We start from the raw sequence: 16,768 nt of genomic DNA on the forward strand, positions 1-16,768 counted from the left end.
TGGTCACTAGCACAAATCTGGGTGCCCGTAAGCAATGAACTTTTGAGATTATTGAAAGATGTTGGTGGCATGTTGGTGTTTTTGATTGTTGTGTGGTTCACTATTAAAAGGAGAACGAAAAGATGTGGAGAGATTTGCAAGATGTAGAAGTTGGAGAATCTTAAGTGAACATGGTATTGTCCTTTTGTAGTATGTAGTTAGTTCATGGCGGTATCCACTTTATTCTCTTTCTTTTCATGTGCAATTATTTCGTTTATTCTGTTATTTGAAGAAGCACTTTGACCTTGTGTATTTCTATCCATCACCATCCAAAAGCATCATAGTCTAGTTGGCATCCTAATGTTGTATCTGGACGTCACCATCACCGTCCCAAAGTAGCCTGGTTGATCGCCTAATCTATTATGATGTGGATGTAAACTTTGTTTTTTGTATACTTCCATGGTCAAAGATCTGAAATTTATGCAATATGCTTTGTTTGTTTATTGCATCTGAAAATGTGTCAGTTTGGCTCATATTGTCAAAAGACCTGAAATTGACTTGACCATGATCATATTTAATTTGCCAGCGCATTTTTTAAAATTGATTTGAATATCAAAATTTTGAATTTTGGGTGAAAATTAGTGGATAATCAAGGTGCAAAAGGTTTGAACTCTAAGAGAATACCAAATTCGTCACATAAGTAAGGATATAAATTAGATGGCTCATACATTTGAATTATTACACATTAACGACATCTAAACCACTCTTTAAAATGGTTCCTTTTCTTTTCCTCTAATCAGTGTTGCCATAGCACAAAGGGGCACGGCCTTCACTAGTGTCAGGCCAAACTGATCTTCCATATCAATCCCATCCCGTTCCAGCTCAACGGGAAGACTCCACTTAAACTGGTTTAACATGGAAGCGAGCATCACATGCACCATCCTAATTGCCAAAGCCATTCCAGGGCAGATTCGACGCCCCGCACCAAATGGAAGGAGCTCAAAATCTACACCCTTAAAGTCAATTGCCGAACCCAAGAACCTCTCAGGCATAAACTTCTCAGGTTCTGTCCATACATCTTTATCTCGACCTATCGCCCATACATTTATGAACACACGTGAACCTTTAGGTATTGTGTAACCAGCTATTTTGACTGTCATCTCAGGTTGTCGTGGCAACAAGAGTGGAGCTGGAGGGTGGAGTCGAAAAGTCTCTTTTATGACAGCTTGGAGATAGGGCAATCGTACAATGTCAGCTTCTTCAATGTTTCTTCTAGAGACGATAACTTGTGCAAGCTTGTCACAAACCTTAGCCATTGATGATGGGTTTCGAAGAAGCTCAGCCATTGCCCATTCCACTGTGCTAGAGCTTGTGTCACTACCAGCAGCAAACAAGTACTAACATACAAATATAATGTTAGATGAATATAGTCTAGTAAATGTAGCTATTTACTAAACAAGTATCATACAAAGTACAATGTATTATTTGCTGAATGTGGTATAGAAGAATCAACATTGCTTTAAAACTGCACATTGCGTTACTATATGGATGAATCATATGTGCAATAATAATTCGCTCATATGTAACATGATATTTGATATTCATCTCGTTGCATTATTGTAGAAGAAGCTATTGTTCTTGACCCAATATTTCCCTTTTCACTCACTGATGATGAAGTGCAATCTTACGAGAGCTATGATGAAAATTTTGGAAATTCAACAAAAATGCAATGCGACCGGTTTGAAACAACGAAAAAACATAAGAACTTAAGTTTTAGATGATTCAGTTCTTACAAAGGAAATCCATACTTAGTTTTAGATGATTTCGTTCTTTGTAACATATGAATAGCATGTCATGATTCCAATAAAATTCCCATGCCGATACTATTATATAGGAATTTTAGAGACATATTTATGTGTATTCAAATGGTAATTCTGAAGTTATTAGTGTTCATGTTTCCGGTAGGATACTAGAGTGGCTGCCATTATAGTTATTGTGCTCCATGTTGTTGTGTTTCTAAACTTCTAGATATGAGCTCTTTCAGAAACAACAAGAGCGCTCCTCTCTCCCGCGACCGCGGCGCCCCTGTGGGCGGCCGGTCGCGCCCATCGTCCTCCCCCGCGCGCCTCCCCCTTCATCTTCCTCCATGCCGCCGGGCGACGCTTGTGGCGGCGGCCCCTGGCCTTTCCCCTCTCGGGTTCCGCCGGTGCGGGACGGGGCCACCCCGGGCGGTGTCTCTAGGCGGCGGCGGTTCAGCGCGGCGGCGAGGGTCCCTGGCGCGAGCGGGGGCGGACTTCTGGACAGCGGCGTCGCCGTTGGCGGCGGGGGGACGCGGCGACGCGGTCTGGCGGCGCCCCCTCGACCCAGATCTGGGCCCTTCGGGCCCCATCTCGGCCTGGGCGGCAGGGTGGGTCTGCTTCGTGGCTTCCGGGAGGCGGGGGAGAGGCGATGAGCGGCAGGGTGCTGGCGGCGCCATCGCCGGCTTGCTGCAGCATGGTGGCGGGGCTTAGCGGGCCCGTTTCGGGCCTGGCCCAGCCAGGGGTGGCCTGGCATGCCCTGCTGCCACGTCCGGACGGCTACCGCGACGGTGCCGGAGGTTCTGGCCTCCCACACGACGGCGGTGGAGGTGGTTCCCTCTCGTTCGGCTTCAGTGCTGCTTCTCCCTCCGCGGGGCGCTTCTCTCCGGTCCTCTTGGCCTCGTGTTGGTGTTCGCAATGAGGCGGCGTGGGTGACAGCGCAACCGCGTTGGCGCATGGTGGTGGGCGGCGGTCTGGCTGGCCGGCTCCGGTCCGTTGGGCGGTGGGGTTGGAGTGCGGGTGAAATCCTTGCCGGTTCTTCGGCTCCGATGCGGTGACACCTGCGGGTGCCACCATTCCTTCCTGGAGGGTGTCGGTGATATCCATCCCCCACCTCCCTCCGCGTGCCGGCGAAACCCTAGGACAAGTCCGGGCAGCAACGTCGTCGGCGTCGCCTTCCTTCTTAGAGGTGCTGCTTGGTGCACGGCGGTTCAGAGCCTCGGGCTGTGGTGGTTTGTTTTTGGAGGGCGTAGCGGTGGCGGGTTATCCGCGCTTTGTCGAGCTGCCATTGTTGGCATTAGTTTTTTTCTTTTTTTTGGCTTGATGTGCTGTTCGCCCCAGCGTTCCTTGTATCGGTGTTAGTTGCTTTGGAATACAAAGCGGGGAGAAACCCTTTTTCAGTAAAGTTCTAGATACATATATATAATACAGGGGCTCAAAGGATAAAATGGACACCATAAGTGTGGATCCATATATATTGAAATGGTATAATGAGTAAAACAATATTTGAAGTGCTCTCTCAAAAGATGCCTATTTTAGAATGGTACATCCTGCATCTTCGTTTTTTTATCATTGTTTGTGTGGTTTGGTCCACATCTAGTTCAAAGGGTATTAAAGTGGTGACATCATACTTATTTGGCTTCTGGTGGTACCACGCCCTGAGCTACGGGGTACAAAATTTTCTAACACAAACTCTAAAACATTTGGTGTTATTGATAGTAGCAGATGATCAACAACAACAACAACAACAACAACAACAGCAACAACAACAACAACAACAACAACAACAATAACAACAACAACAACAAAGCCTTTAGTCCCAAACAAGTTGGGGTAGGCTAGAGGTGAAACCCATAAGATCTCGCAACCAACTCATGGCTCTGGCACATGGATAGCAAGCTTCCACGCACCCCTGTCCATAGCTAGCTCTTTGGTGATACTCCAATCCTTCAGGTCTCTCTTAACGGACTCCTCCCATGTCAAATTCGGTCGACCCCGCCCTCTCTTGACATTCTCCGCACGCTTTAGCCGTCCGCTATGCACTGGAGCTTCTGGAGGCCTGCGCTGAATATGCCCAAACCATCTCAGACGATGTTGGACAAGCTTCTCCTCAATTGGTGCTACCCCAACTCTATCTCGTATATCATCATTCCGGACTCGATCCTTCCTCGTGTGGCCACACATCCATCTCAACATACGCATCTCCGTCACACCTAACTGTTGAACATGTCGCCTTTTAGTCGGCCAACACTCCGCGCCATACAACATTGCGGGTCGAACCGCCGTCCTGTAGAACTTGCCTTTTAGCTTTTGTGGCACTCTCTTGTCACAGAGAATGCCAGAAGCTTGGCGCCACTTCATCCATCCGGCTTTGATTCGATGGTTCACATCTTCATCAATACCCCCATCCTACTGCAACATTGACCCCATATACCGAAAGGTGTCCTTCCGAGGTACCACCTGGCCATTAAGGCTAACCTCCTCCTCCTCACACCTAGTAGTACTGAAACCGCACATCATGTACTCGGTTTTAGTTCTACTAAACCTAAACCCTTTCGATTCCAAGGTTCGTCTCCATAGTAGCAGATGATTAACATGGCACAAAAATCCACATGTAAATTTTGTCTACGCATATATAGAGAAATAAGGAACTGAAAAAAATGACCATCAATAAAAACAAATTGGTTACTATATAATCTGCATCAGGTTTTATTATTTTTTTAATCTAAAAAGTCAATATTGGATATTGAAATAGCTATCTCGATCACAATTTATTTATTTTGGCTGGCTGTGGCCATGTGCCACCATTTGTTTGATCCCCGGGAGAGGCTCGATCAGCAAGGCTGGCCATGTGCTTTGATCCCCGGCAGGCTCATGTGCGGTTCATGGGTTGAAAACTGAAACGCCAGCTGGTATCGCAAAGAAGAAAGTTGTTGTGTGTTACCGTGAACTGTGAACGTAGCGTATCACGGTCGAGCAGGTCCTTGCCCTCGTCACGCGGCGCCACGTCGAGCAGCACGTCGAGGTAGTCGTTCTTCCTGGGCTGGCCGGCGTCGCGGCCGCGCAGCCTCTGGTCCACCTCGGCGTCGAACACGGCGTGCAGCCGCGCGAAGATCCGCGCCAGGCGCCGGCGCATGCCCTGCAGGTCGGCCGCCGCGAGCACTGGGAAGAAGTCGGACACGTTCGGGGTCCCCAAGCCTTCCTTCATGGCCGTGATCACCTCTTGGAAGTCCTCGGAGCCGCCGTGGTCGTCGAGGCTGGTGAGGTCGACGGAGAAGATGGTGCGGGAGATAAGGTTCAGGCTGGTCGTGAAGGCCACGCGGCCGACGTTCACCGCCGTGCCCTCGCGCGCCAGCCGCGCGACGTGGTCCGTGAGCTCCCTCACCTTGTCGCTCCGGAGGTGGTGGAGCGCGTCGAGCCGGTGCGGCGCGAAGAGCTCCGTGGCCATCATCTTGCGGAGCGCGCGCCACCTCGGCCCGGGGGACAGCCAGGCTACGTCCGCCGCGTGCTTGCCGGTGGCGTCAGGCACGGACCGGGTGGCGAGGACGGAATCATGCCTCTGCAGGAACTCCCGGGCCATGGCGGGGGAGGAGACGAGCACCGTGGTGACCGCGCCGAGGCGGATGGACATGAGTGAACCGTGGATCTTGGCTAGGCGGGCGAGGGAGCGATGCGGCTTGTCGCCGAGGAGGTGGAGGCTGCCGATGAGCGGCAGTGGGCGGGGGCCCGGCGGGAGGCCGGACCGCGCGTGCGCGAGGAGGTTGAGAAGGTAGAAGGAGAAGAGAGAGACGACGAGCCATGCTAGCCATGTCGCAAGCACAGCCATGGCCACCATTGCTTCCTTTGTGCAGTTCGCGTGTGGCACAGCAGACACTTAATAGAAGAGAAACAAAAAATAAAGTCATAATCATAGTTGTGTTTTCGACACTAGGCCATATATGTACTTCTTTTGTTTGAAAATAGTACTCCCCGGTCTCATAATATAAAATGTCATTATAACTGATATGTGAGCATATTAGTTGGGACGAAAGAAGTACCCAAAAAAAAATTCTGATTTAAGTACTCCGTTCGTTTTACAATGTTACTCGCTCTGTTCTAAAATATAAATATGTGTATTCATTTTTTATAAGTCAAGCTTATTTATATGTAGTTTGATCTAGGTTTTTGAAGAAAATATCAACACCTACAATGTTGAATTAGTATCATTAGATCCATCATGACATATATTTAATATTTCATTTTATTAATATTGTAGATATTGATAGTTTTTTTTTGTTTTTTTTTAACTTTATGAAGTCTGACTTCTGAAAAATTTAGAACACCTCATATTCTGGAATGGAGGATGTAAAACTTTACCTTACAATAAACTGATATTTTAGATTTATCCTATATATGATAAAAATTATGACCAACATACGCAAGACCGCAACATCAAATTGTTATAAATTAGTACTCTGTAAGCTTAATGAAAATTAATTGCATCAACAGGCTACCTTCTGAAGCAAGGTGGGATCTTTTCCGGTAGCATGATAGGAACCCAATGTATCATTTTTCTGGCCACTGGTCAGGCGCCGCACTTGCCTCCTTTTATTATGGAGAGTCTCCATCAGATTACACAGTCCACTATTAAAGAACCTAAATTCTAAAAAGTGCACCTGTGCCCAATTGCTTTCCTGAGCGCAGGCCTGCTCGCCGTCAGATCAGATCGCGATCGTCCAGTTGTCCCGCGGTCGGATGGGATAAGACTAGCCACAATGGAGAGTAACATACACTAGTAACATACACATATCCCTAGACTATATTACTATCTCAATAGTGGATAGTAACATAAGTGTGGTAACATGCAAAGCTTCATTTATTAGGTTATACATTCATATTGCATTGGGACATGTGCTGTTACAGTAACTAGCTAAGTTACTAGTACTACATCTTTTTATTAACTCATTGCCACGTAAGCAAATTTGCTGAATTAGACTCGATGTTACTACCGAAGTTACTCCCACTGTTGCTAGTCTAACACGCTGCCGACAAATTTCCTTATCCCGTCTGCCGTTCCTTCACCTCGATCCCCTTCTCTGGTCCTTTTCTCATCTGATCCGCTTCGCCTCTACTGCTTCGCCTCTCCTCGTCTCCGTGTGATTCGCCATCACCACCTCGCCGCTTCCCTACTGGTTGTGACGGCGGCGCTCGCTGGATGGCATGGTGGAGGTGGTAGAGGGTGGCGGAGGCGGAGCAGTCGAGGTCCTCGGCGTCGCGCGTGTGGTGGGGCAGAAAGTGGAAGGGGAAGAATGACGCCATCCAGAGAAGGAGGCATAGGATCTAAAAGATCGAGCCTGCCCCTCACGCAAGGTGAGTCCCCCACCCTCTCCATTGTTTCTCGAGGTAGTAGATGCAGATCCACCAGTTGGTGTGATTTTTGCTCGGTGAGTGTTTGTCGCCAGCCGGGCATGGGTGCTCTGATTGGTCACCGTGGTTCAGCGAGAACATTTTTGTCATCTCCGGTTCATAGTTGGCCAGTCAATGGAAGGATTGCTGGCATGATGCGTTGTTGTACTAGAAAATGTGATCCTTTCTGTTGGATAGGTCGTTGAAAGGTGTAGAAGCAACGACAATCTAGAGACGGTAATAATTTCTGTGTTTTGCATTCGCAGGCAGAGTAACAATGAATTGCCACTATTGTTTGGATAGGAAGAGGGAGGGGAGAAGGAATCTGCATTTTTGAGTGCAAGCTGGGCAAGTTGCAAGCAGCACTTAGACAAGCACATGTCAATAGGGACAAAACTCTTCTCATTTTTCGTGCAAAACGGATCCATGGTTTTTTAGGTGATACAATATTAAACCATAGACACAGTGTACGTTTTCTTTTGTCACTGCCCTCGCAACGGCAGCGGAACCCCAACAGCTCCACCTTCTTGTGGCACGCTGCGCACCGGTTTGCTGCCATCGCCGGCTGTTTCACGGATGGTGGCACGGAGCGGTCAAAAACTGTTAAGTATGTGATTTGCTTGTTATTTTTTAGGCAAACTCTGTGACTTTGCATGTTTATGAACGTGTAGTTTACCTAACACACAACCCCCTCTCCCTCCACACTTGATGTTTGTTTAGGCAAATTATTTCTAAGTTTTTTCAAACAAACTAACCTATAACTTACTCTGTTTGGTGAATTGTTTGGACTATGTACTAGCTAATTGTAACCTGTGGAGAGATAGTTAAGCATATATGTTTTGCAAAAAGAGGACATGTTGTATCTTTTTACCGAGCTTAGAGGCACTTTCAGAGTTTCAGAACTGGGATTCACTTTTGATCAACCTGAGCACAAGTGTTTGGGGGGGAGGGGGCTTTTAGGCGAGAGAAAAATAGTTTACATGTTTTCTACCAACAAGCAAGGAATAACACGTGAATTTTTTCTGGTTTATTAGTTCCCACTAGAGCATCTATTATTCTGTCGAGGAAGAAGTAAAGACTAATTGGTGTATTTTTTGTGATTGCCAACTGATGAGACTGTCTGGGAAAGAATAGTTCTCGATGTAATTCTTCATGTGCCTACCACATTGACATTCTGTTCGGCTATTTTTTCGGTTGTGTCGAATATAGTTTTCAAGCAAGTCCTGCACATCAACCGCAAATAATATAGTTTTCAAGCAAGTCCTGCTATTTTTTCCGGTTGTGTCGAATATCTACCATTTTTAGAGAAGTAAAAGTCAGGCAAAATGACATCTTAGGCACACATTAGTAGGTGGTAGTGAGTATTTTAGGATGATCAGGATTATGGAAATAGACTTTCCAAAAATCTGTTTGTCCACAATAATAGGCAAGTCACACATTAAACTATAGCAAGTCTCTTGCAGTTGTCAGGCAAATCTTGATTTTTGGAGTTGTCGCAAGTCACACGTAAAATACTTTGCAAGGCCGATATAGTTGTCAAGCAAGTCCTGCTTTTCTCCTATGCGCACCTTTTTTAAGGTGGTATAAAAGGTTTTTGGGATGTTCAGAATGTGGAAACAGTATTTTTTTCAAAACTTTGTTGTCCACAAAATAATAGGCAAGTCACGCATAAAACTGAAGCAAGTCGTATACATGGTGTCAAGCAAATCCTGATCTTTGGTACTCAGAGCGGAATCAAACCGAAACTACCTTTTCATTTGTATTCATTTTCTTAGTAATAAATGGTTTTTTCGTTGTTGTCCAACAAATAACAGCTCAAGAAGGAGTTTTCCGGGTGTGTGGATGATAGTTTGTTCAGCAGCATGGACCATGCCATGAAATTGGTGACGGCAAGACTCCCAGACTCATATGACAAAAAGGTCAGCCATTCTTTTGATCTTTTTGTCATGTAATTGACTATTGCGGCTGCTATGTTACTGCAAGGGAGCTCGTAAACTCAATGAAGAGAATGGTTTTCTCCTATCCCCTGTTGTCGAAGTTGGCATTGAGTATATAATGAAAAAATTGCCGCTAGACTCAAAGAAGGTGATGCTTCTTTAGATTCTCGGTAAAGTGGTGTAAGGTTCAGAGTTCAACACAATCTAGCTCTAGTAGAAATGGATTTCAGTTACAAGGAGAGCAGTTAATTTGGGAATTTATTGCTAGGGTTTCACTTGCTTATACAGTGGCAGTAAGTTGCCTAAAAGATGCCCAACAAGTTGTTTTAGATCCATATGCAATATTGGTTAGTTTTTATTTCTTTCACGTCGCAAAAAGGACACAACTTGCTTACACAGTGGTAGTAAGTTGCCTAAAAAAAGCATCAAGTTGTTTTAGATCCATATACAAGGCTCCTTAGTTTAGTTTTTTCCCACGTCACAAAATGACACGACTTGCTTACACAGTGGTAATAACTCGCCTAAAAGATTCAAACAAGTTTTTTTAGATCCATATGGAAGGTTCCTTAGTTTTTATTTCTCTCACATCACAAAAAGGACACAACTTGCTTACACAGTGGCAGTAAGTTGCCTAAAAGATACCCATCAAATTGTTTCAGATCCATATACAAGGTTCCTTAGTTTAATTTTTCCCCATGTCACAAAATGACACGACTTGCTTACATAGTGGCAGTAACTTGCCTAAAAGATTACAAACAAGTTGTTTTAGATCCATATGCAAGGTTCCTTAGTTTTTATTTCTCCCACATCACAAAAAGGACACAACTTGCTTATAAAGTGGCAGTAAGTTGCCTAAACAACCTCATGACCTTCCTACAGTTTTTCAGGGGATACATGATTTGCTCAATTCAACCCACTTTTTTTTTGCTTACAAGTGCTCAAGTAGTTGTTTACACCTTTTTTTTGCACATTAAGTCTCGAGCACCCTGGAGAACACAGGAGTTGCTCACTGGTAACACTGTTTTCGCTTAAACAAAGCCTACAGGTTGCTACAAGTTGCTCACATCCTTTTCTTTACGCACATTAAGTCTCTTTTTTAGGAGCTCTGCCTTTTCATTAAGAAGATAATTGACTAGTTAATAAAAAAATTGGTCGAAGACGATACACATCAAGTTCTAGCACGCACGAGCACACAGGAATTGCTTACTGGCAAACACTGATTTTACTTAAACAAACTTTGAAAATTGTTGCTCTTTTTTTTTTTTCAACATACTTGTAGTACAAAAAGCAACCTAAGAAAAACATCGAGGGGTTTCGCTGGATGTACAACAGCCAGTAGTTGGACAAAGAAAACTGAAACAGTTTTCATGTACTGACATGACTTGCCTATTGTCAATTTTGATTTGCTTAAAAAACTACTACAGTTATTCACACTTGTTTCTCCTACACATCAAGTTCTAGCACGCACGAACACACAAGAGTTGCTTACTGCCAACACTGATTTTGCTTAAAAACACCCTAGAACTTGTCTCCTCTTTTTTGTTTTCTCAACACACTCCTAGTCAAAAAGTAACCTAAGAAAAGTATCAGGGGGTTTCTCCGGATGTACAACAACCAGTAGTTGGAGAAAGGAAAAGGAAACAATTTTCATGTACTATCAGGACTAGCTTTTTGTCAATACTTGATTTGCTTAAAACCCCGCTATAGTTGCTCACTAAACCCGCTATATGCGATAGAGGCGGGATAGGGAGGTTGAAGAGGGGTGTGTGGGGTCTTAGGTTTCTAGGGCGAATCGATGGTTTTTGAATGCGTGGGTGGTTTGTGGCATGGGGATGCGGGGGCTAGAAGCGTCGACAATTTGAGAAGAAAGTGTCCAAAACTTGCCCAACGCATGATGGTTAGTTGCTAGAGATACCGGCGCGGGTTGCCGAAAGATCCTCTCCCGAGAGTACTGGGTTTATTTTGCCCAAAACTTGCCCGAGCCATGCTAGTTAGTTGCTAGAGAGGCTGGCATGAGCGGCCCAAAGATACATTTTAGAAACAAATTCATTTATAATTGGAACCAAAGTTTCCATTTACAATAGGATATGTTGTCTGCATATAAACATTACTTGCCTAAATCACCATTAAAAGTTGCCCCATATACCACCTGAATTGCTTCCTATACAATTGGTAGCCAACTTAGAAGGCATGGGATAAATATGTAATCGCGATAGGCAATCTACTGCAAAGTTGCTTTCTGTAGCACCAAAGTTGCCCCAGATGCCAGCAAAGTTGCTTGAAAAAAAAGTTCATCGAAACATATCCATATGAGATCTTGTTTTGAAGATCTTGCTGCGAGAAACCTAATGGTGAAAACAGAAATTAGTTTTGACGCTCGGTTTAAAAGTTGCAGCTTTTTGTATTTGCTTGGAATGAAATTAAATGCATGTGATGCATTTCTAACTTGTTTGCCGCGTGCTATTGCAGGAAGGAGTTACAGGAGATGGAACCACTGGTGGGGCGGTAGAATTTTTTTCTGTTGAGGGCGATAGTGTGTAGGAGCAACCTTTCCTTTTTAGGATAATGTGTGGACATGTATTTACTTTTTTGGGGTGTGTGCTCCAGGGGACTAGCCAGCCAACGGTTGCTGGCTAGCCGTCGTTGAAAGGTGTAGAAGCAACGACAATCTAGAGACCGTAATAATTTCTGTGTTTTGCATTCCCAGGCAGAGTAACAATGAATCGCCACTATTGTTTGGATAGGAAGAGGGAGGGGAGAAGGAATCTGCATTTTTGAGTGCAAGCGGGGCAAGTTGCAAGCAGCACTTAGACAAGCACATGTCAATAGGGACAAAACTCTTCTCATTTTTCGTGCAAAACGGATCCATGGTTTTTTTAGGTGATACAATATTAAACCATAGACACAGTGTGCGTTTTCTTTTGTCACTGCCCTCGCAACGGCGGCGGAACCCCAACAGCTCCACCTTCTTGTGGCACGCCGCGCACCGGTTTGCTGCCACCGCCGGCTGTTTCACGGATGGTGGCACGGAGCGGTCAAAAACTGTTAAGTATGTGATTTGCTTGTTATTTTTTAGGCAAACTCTGTGACTTTGCATGTTTCTGAACGTGTAGTTTACCTAACACACAACCCCCTCTCCCTCCACACTTGATGTTTGTTTAGGCAAATTATTTCTAAGTTTTTTCAAACAAACTAACCTATAACTTACTCTGTTTGGTGAATTGTTTGGACTATGTACTAGCTAATTGTAACCTGTGGAGAGATAGTCAAGCATATATGTTTTGCAAGAAGAGGACATGTTGTATCTTTTTACCGAGCTTAGAGGCACTTTCAGAGTTTTAGAACTGGGATTCACTTTTGATCAACCTGAGCACAAGTGTTTGGGGGGGGGGGGGGGGAAATAGTTTACATGTTTTCTACCAACAAGCAAGGAATAACACGTGAATTTTTTCTGGTTTATTAGTTCCCACTAGAGCATCTATTATTCTGTCGAGGAAGAAGTAAAGAATAATTGGTGTATTTTTTGTGATTGCCAACTGATGAGACTATCTGGGAAAGAATAGTTCTCGATGTAATTCTTCATGTGCCTACCACATTGACATTCTGTTCGGCTATTTTTTTGGTTGTGTCGAATATAGTTTTCAAGCAAGTCCTGCACATCAACCGAAAATAATATAGTTTTCAAGCAAGTCCTGCTATTTTTTTCCGGTTGCGTCGAATATCTACCATTTTTAGAGAAGTAAAAGTCAGGCAAATGACATCTTAGGCACACATTAGTAGGTGGTAGTGAGTATTTTAGGATGATCAGGATTATGGAAATAGACTTTCCAAAAATCTGTTTGTCCACAATAATAGGCAAGTCACACATTAAACTATAGCAAGTCTCTTGCAGTTGTCAGGCAAATCCTGATTTTTGGAGTTGTCGCAAGTCACACGTAAAATACTTTGCAAGGCCGATATAGTTGTCAAGCAAGTCCTGCTTTTCTCCTATGCGCACCTTTTTTAAGGTGGTACAAAAGGTTTTTGGGATGTTCAGAATGTGGAAACAGTATATTTTTAAAAACTTTGTTGTCCACAAAATATTAGGCAACTCACACATAAAACTGAAGCAAGTCCTATACAGGGTGTCAAGCAAATCCTGATCTTTGGTACCCAGAACGGAATCAAACCGAAACTACCTTTTCATTTGTATTCATTTTCTTAGTAATAAATGGTTTTTTCGTTGTTGTCCAACAAATAACAGCTCAAGAAGGAGTTTTCCGGGTGTGTGGATGATAGTTTGTTCAGCAGCATGGACCATGCCATGAAATTGGTGACGGCAAGACTCCCAGACTCATATGACAAAAAGGTCAGCCATTCTTTTGATCCTTTTGTCATGTAATTGACTATTGCGGCTGCTATGTTACTGCAAGGGAGCTCGTAAACTCAATGAAGAGAATGGTTTTCTCCTATCTCCCGTTGTTGAAGTTGGCATTGAGTATATAATGAAAAAATTGCCGCTAGACTCAAAGAAGGTGATGCTTCTTTAGATTCTCGGTAAAGTGGTGTAAGGTTCAGAGTTCAACACAATCTAGCTCTAGTAGAAATGGATTTCAGTTACAAGGAGAGCAGTTAATTTGGGAATTTATTGCTAGGATTTCACTTGCTTATACAGTGGCAGTAAGTTGCCTAAAAGATACCCAACAAGTTGTTTTAGATCCATATGCAATATTTGTTAGTTTTTATTTCTTCCACGTCGCAAAAAGGACACAACTTGCTTACACAGTGGTAGTAAGTTGCCTAAAAGAAGCATCAAGTTGTTTTAGATCCATATACAAGGCTCCTTAGTTTAGTTTTTTCCCACGTCACAAAATGACACAACTTGCTTACACAGTGGTAATAACTTGCCTAAAAGATTCAAACAAGTTTTTTTAGATCCATATGGAAGGTTCCTTAGTTTTTATTTCTCTCACATCACAAAAAGGACACAACTTGCTTACACAGTGGCAGTAAGTTGCCTAAAAGATACCCATCAAATTGTTTCAGATCCATATACAAGGTTCCTTAGTTTAATTTTCCCCATGTCACAAAATGACACGACTTGCTTACATAGTGGCAGTAACTTGCCTAAAAGATTACAAACAAGTTGTTTTAGATCCATATGCAAGGTTCCTTAGTTTTTATTTCTCCCACATCACAAAAAGGACACAACTTGCTTATAAAGTGGTAGTAAGTTGCCTAAACAACCTCATGACCTTCCTACAGTCTTTCAGGGGATACATGATTTGCTCAATTCAACCCACTTTTTTTGCTTACAAGTGCTCAAGTAGTTGTTTACACCTTTTTTGCACATTAAGTCTCGAGCACCCTGGAGAACACAGGAGTTGCTCACTGGTAACACTGTTTTTGCTTAAACAAAGTCTACAGGTTGCTACAAGGTGCTCACATCCTTTTCTTTTCACACATTAAGTCTCTTTTTTAGGAGCTCTGCCTTTTCATTAAGAAGATAATTGACTAGTTAATAAAAAAAAATTGGTCGAAGACGATACACATCAAGTTCTAGCACGCACGAGCACACAGGAATTGCTTACTGGCAAACACTGATTTTACTTAAACAAACTTTGAAAATTGTTGCTCTTTTTTTGTTTTTCAACATACTTGTAGTAAAAAAAAGCAACCTAAGAAAAACATCGAGGGGTTTTGCTGGATGTACAACAGCCAGTAGTTGGACAAAGAAAGCTGAAACCGTTTTCATGTACTGACATGACTTGCCTATTGTCAATTTTGATTTGCTTAAAAAACTACTATAGTTATTCACACTTGTTTCTCCTACACATCAAGTTCTAGCACGCACGAACACACAAGAGTTGCTTACTGCCAACACTGATTTTGCTTAAAAACACCCTAGAACTTGTCTCCTCTTTTTTGTTTTCTCAACACACTCCTAGTCAAAAAGTAACCTAAGAAAAGTATCAGGGGGTTTCTCCGGATGTACAACAACCAGTAGTTGGAGAAAGGAAAAGGAAACAATTTTCATGTACTATTAGGACTAGCTTTTTGTCAATACTTGATCTGCTTAAAAACCCGCTATAGTTTCTCACTAAACCCGCTATATGCGATAGAGGCGGGATAGGGAGGTTGAAGAGGGGTGTGTGGGGTCTTAGGTTTCTAGGGCGAATCGATGATTTTTGAATGCGTGGGTGGTTTGTGGCATGGGGATGTGGGGGCTAGAAGGGTCGACAATTTGAGAAGAAAGTGTCCAAAACTTGCCCAACGCATGATGGTTAGTTGCTAGAGATACCGGCGCGGGTTGCCGAAAGATCCTCTCCCGAGAGTACTGGGTTTATTTCGCCCAAAACTTGCCCAAGCCATGCTAGTTAGTTGCTAGAGAGGCTGGCATGAGCGGCCCAAAGATACATTTTAGAAACAAATTCATTTATAAATGGAACCAAAGTTTCTATTTACAATAGGATATGTTGTCTGCATATAAACATTACTTGCCTAAATCACCATTAAAAGTTGCCCCATATACCACCTGAATTGCTTCCTATACAATTGGTAGCCAACTTAGAAGGCATGGGATAAATATGTAATCACGATAGGCAATCTACTGCAAAGTTGCTTTCTGTAGCACCAAAGTTGCCCCAGATGCCAGCAAAGTTGCTTGAAAAAAAGTTCATCGAAACATACCCATATGAGATCTTGTTTTGAAGATCTTGCTGAGAGAACCTAATGGTGAAAACAGAAATTAGTTTTGGCGCTCGGTTTAAAAGTTGCAGCTTTTTGAATTTGCTTGGAATGAAATTAAATGCACGTGATGCATTTCTAACTTGTTTGCCGCGTGCTATTGCAGGAAGGAGTTACAGGAGATGGAACCACTGGTGGGGCGGTAGAATTTTTTTCTGTTGAGGGCGATAGTGTGTAGGAGCAACCTTTCTTGTTTAGGACAATGTGTGGACATGTATTTACTTTTTTGGGGTGTGTGCTCCAGGGGACTAGCCAGCCAACGGTTGCTGGCTAGCCGTGTCCATTAAAGAATAGGCATGAGACGCTATCAACCAAGCTTTTCAAGTTGTAGAGCATGCTTGGTGAGGTGCTATCGCACAGGTTGACATTCGGTGGCGCGATTCACACGTACTACTCCGTCGCTGAGTGCAAGCCGGCGCGCCCGACTAGAAGAAACCTGCACCTTCTCAATAATGGTGTTTTTTCTTTGGATGAACCCAGGCATTATCAATTACGATTTTATATTTCTTTATAAAGGGAGTACCCAGGAGGCTGACAATGAATCTGAATACATCCGAGAAGAAAGGACGGAGTATATGTATAAGAGAGAAGGATTCAAGAGCAGCTCCCATGTCCTGAATTTCATAAAATATGGATGAGATGTCAACCCGTCCAAAGTCACCGATGTGATCATCCGAACAACCACTAGAGAATCATTCTCAACAACAATCTTGCGGAGCCGCAAACTGAGCCCTAGACGGATGCCATCTCGGATTGCAAGGGCTTCCATGGACCCTGCATTCTATGTGTGGTTAGGGGATCTCTAACCGACCCCTTAAAATTAGAGGAGGATACGACCAATTATCTTTTAGAGGACTACATTTGCTCCTCTAAGAAATGGTTGTTTCTAAGCCATCCCCAATACTCAGCGGGGTAAAAAAATGAGTGTAAAAATACAAAGTTGGT

The 16,768-nt window shown here is 43.6% G+C and overlaps 1 protein-coding gene and 1 long non-coding RNA gene across 2 annotated transcripts; one reads left to right on the top strand and one right to left on the bottom strand.

Moving 5' to 3' along the window:
• Positions 1-660: 660 nt before the first annotated feature.
• LOC123167270 (geraniol 8-hydroxylase) lies at positions 661-5,653 on the bottom strand. Its single transcript, XM_044585097.1, has 2 exons — positions 4,720-5,653; positions 661-1,376 (listed from the first exon to the last, which is right to left on the bottom strand). The coding sequence occupies exons 1-2, from the start codon at positions 5,608-5,610 to the stop codon at positions 747-749; spliced, it is 1,521 nt and encodes a 506-aa protein (XP_044441032.1). The 5' UTR covers positions 5,611-5,653; the 3' UTR covers positions 661-746.
• Positions 5,654-6,780: 1,127 nt separating this feature from the next.
• Positions 6,781-16,469, top strand: LOC123164050 (uncharacterized). The gene is made up of 4 exons (XR_006482149.1): positions 6,781-7,124; positions 8,975-9,079; positions 11,567-13,445; positions 15,930-16,469. It is a non-coding gene; the product is annotated as an uncharacterized lncRNA (long non-coding RNA).
• Positions 16,470-16,768: the final 299 nt, after the last annotated feature.

This window comes from Triticum aestivum, chromosome 7D, assembly GCF_018294505.1.
Source record: "Triticum aestivum cultivar Chinese Spring chromosome 7D, IWGSC CS RefSeq v2.1, whole genome shotgun sequence".
Taxonomy (NCBI): Eukaryota; Viridiplantae; Streptophyta; class Magnoliopsida; order Poales; family Poaceae; genus Triticum; species Triticum aestivum.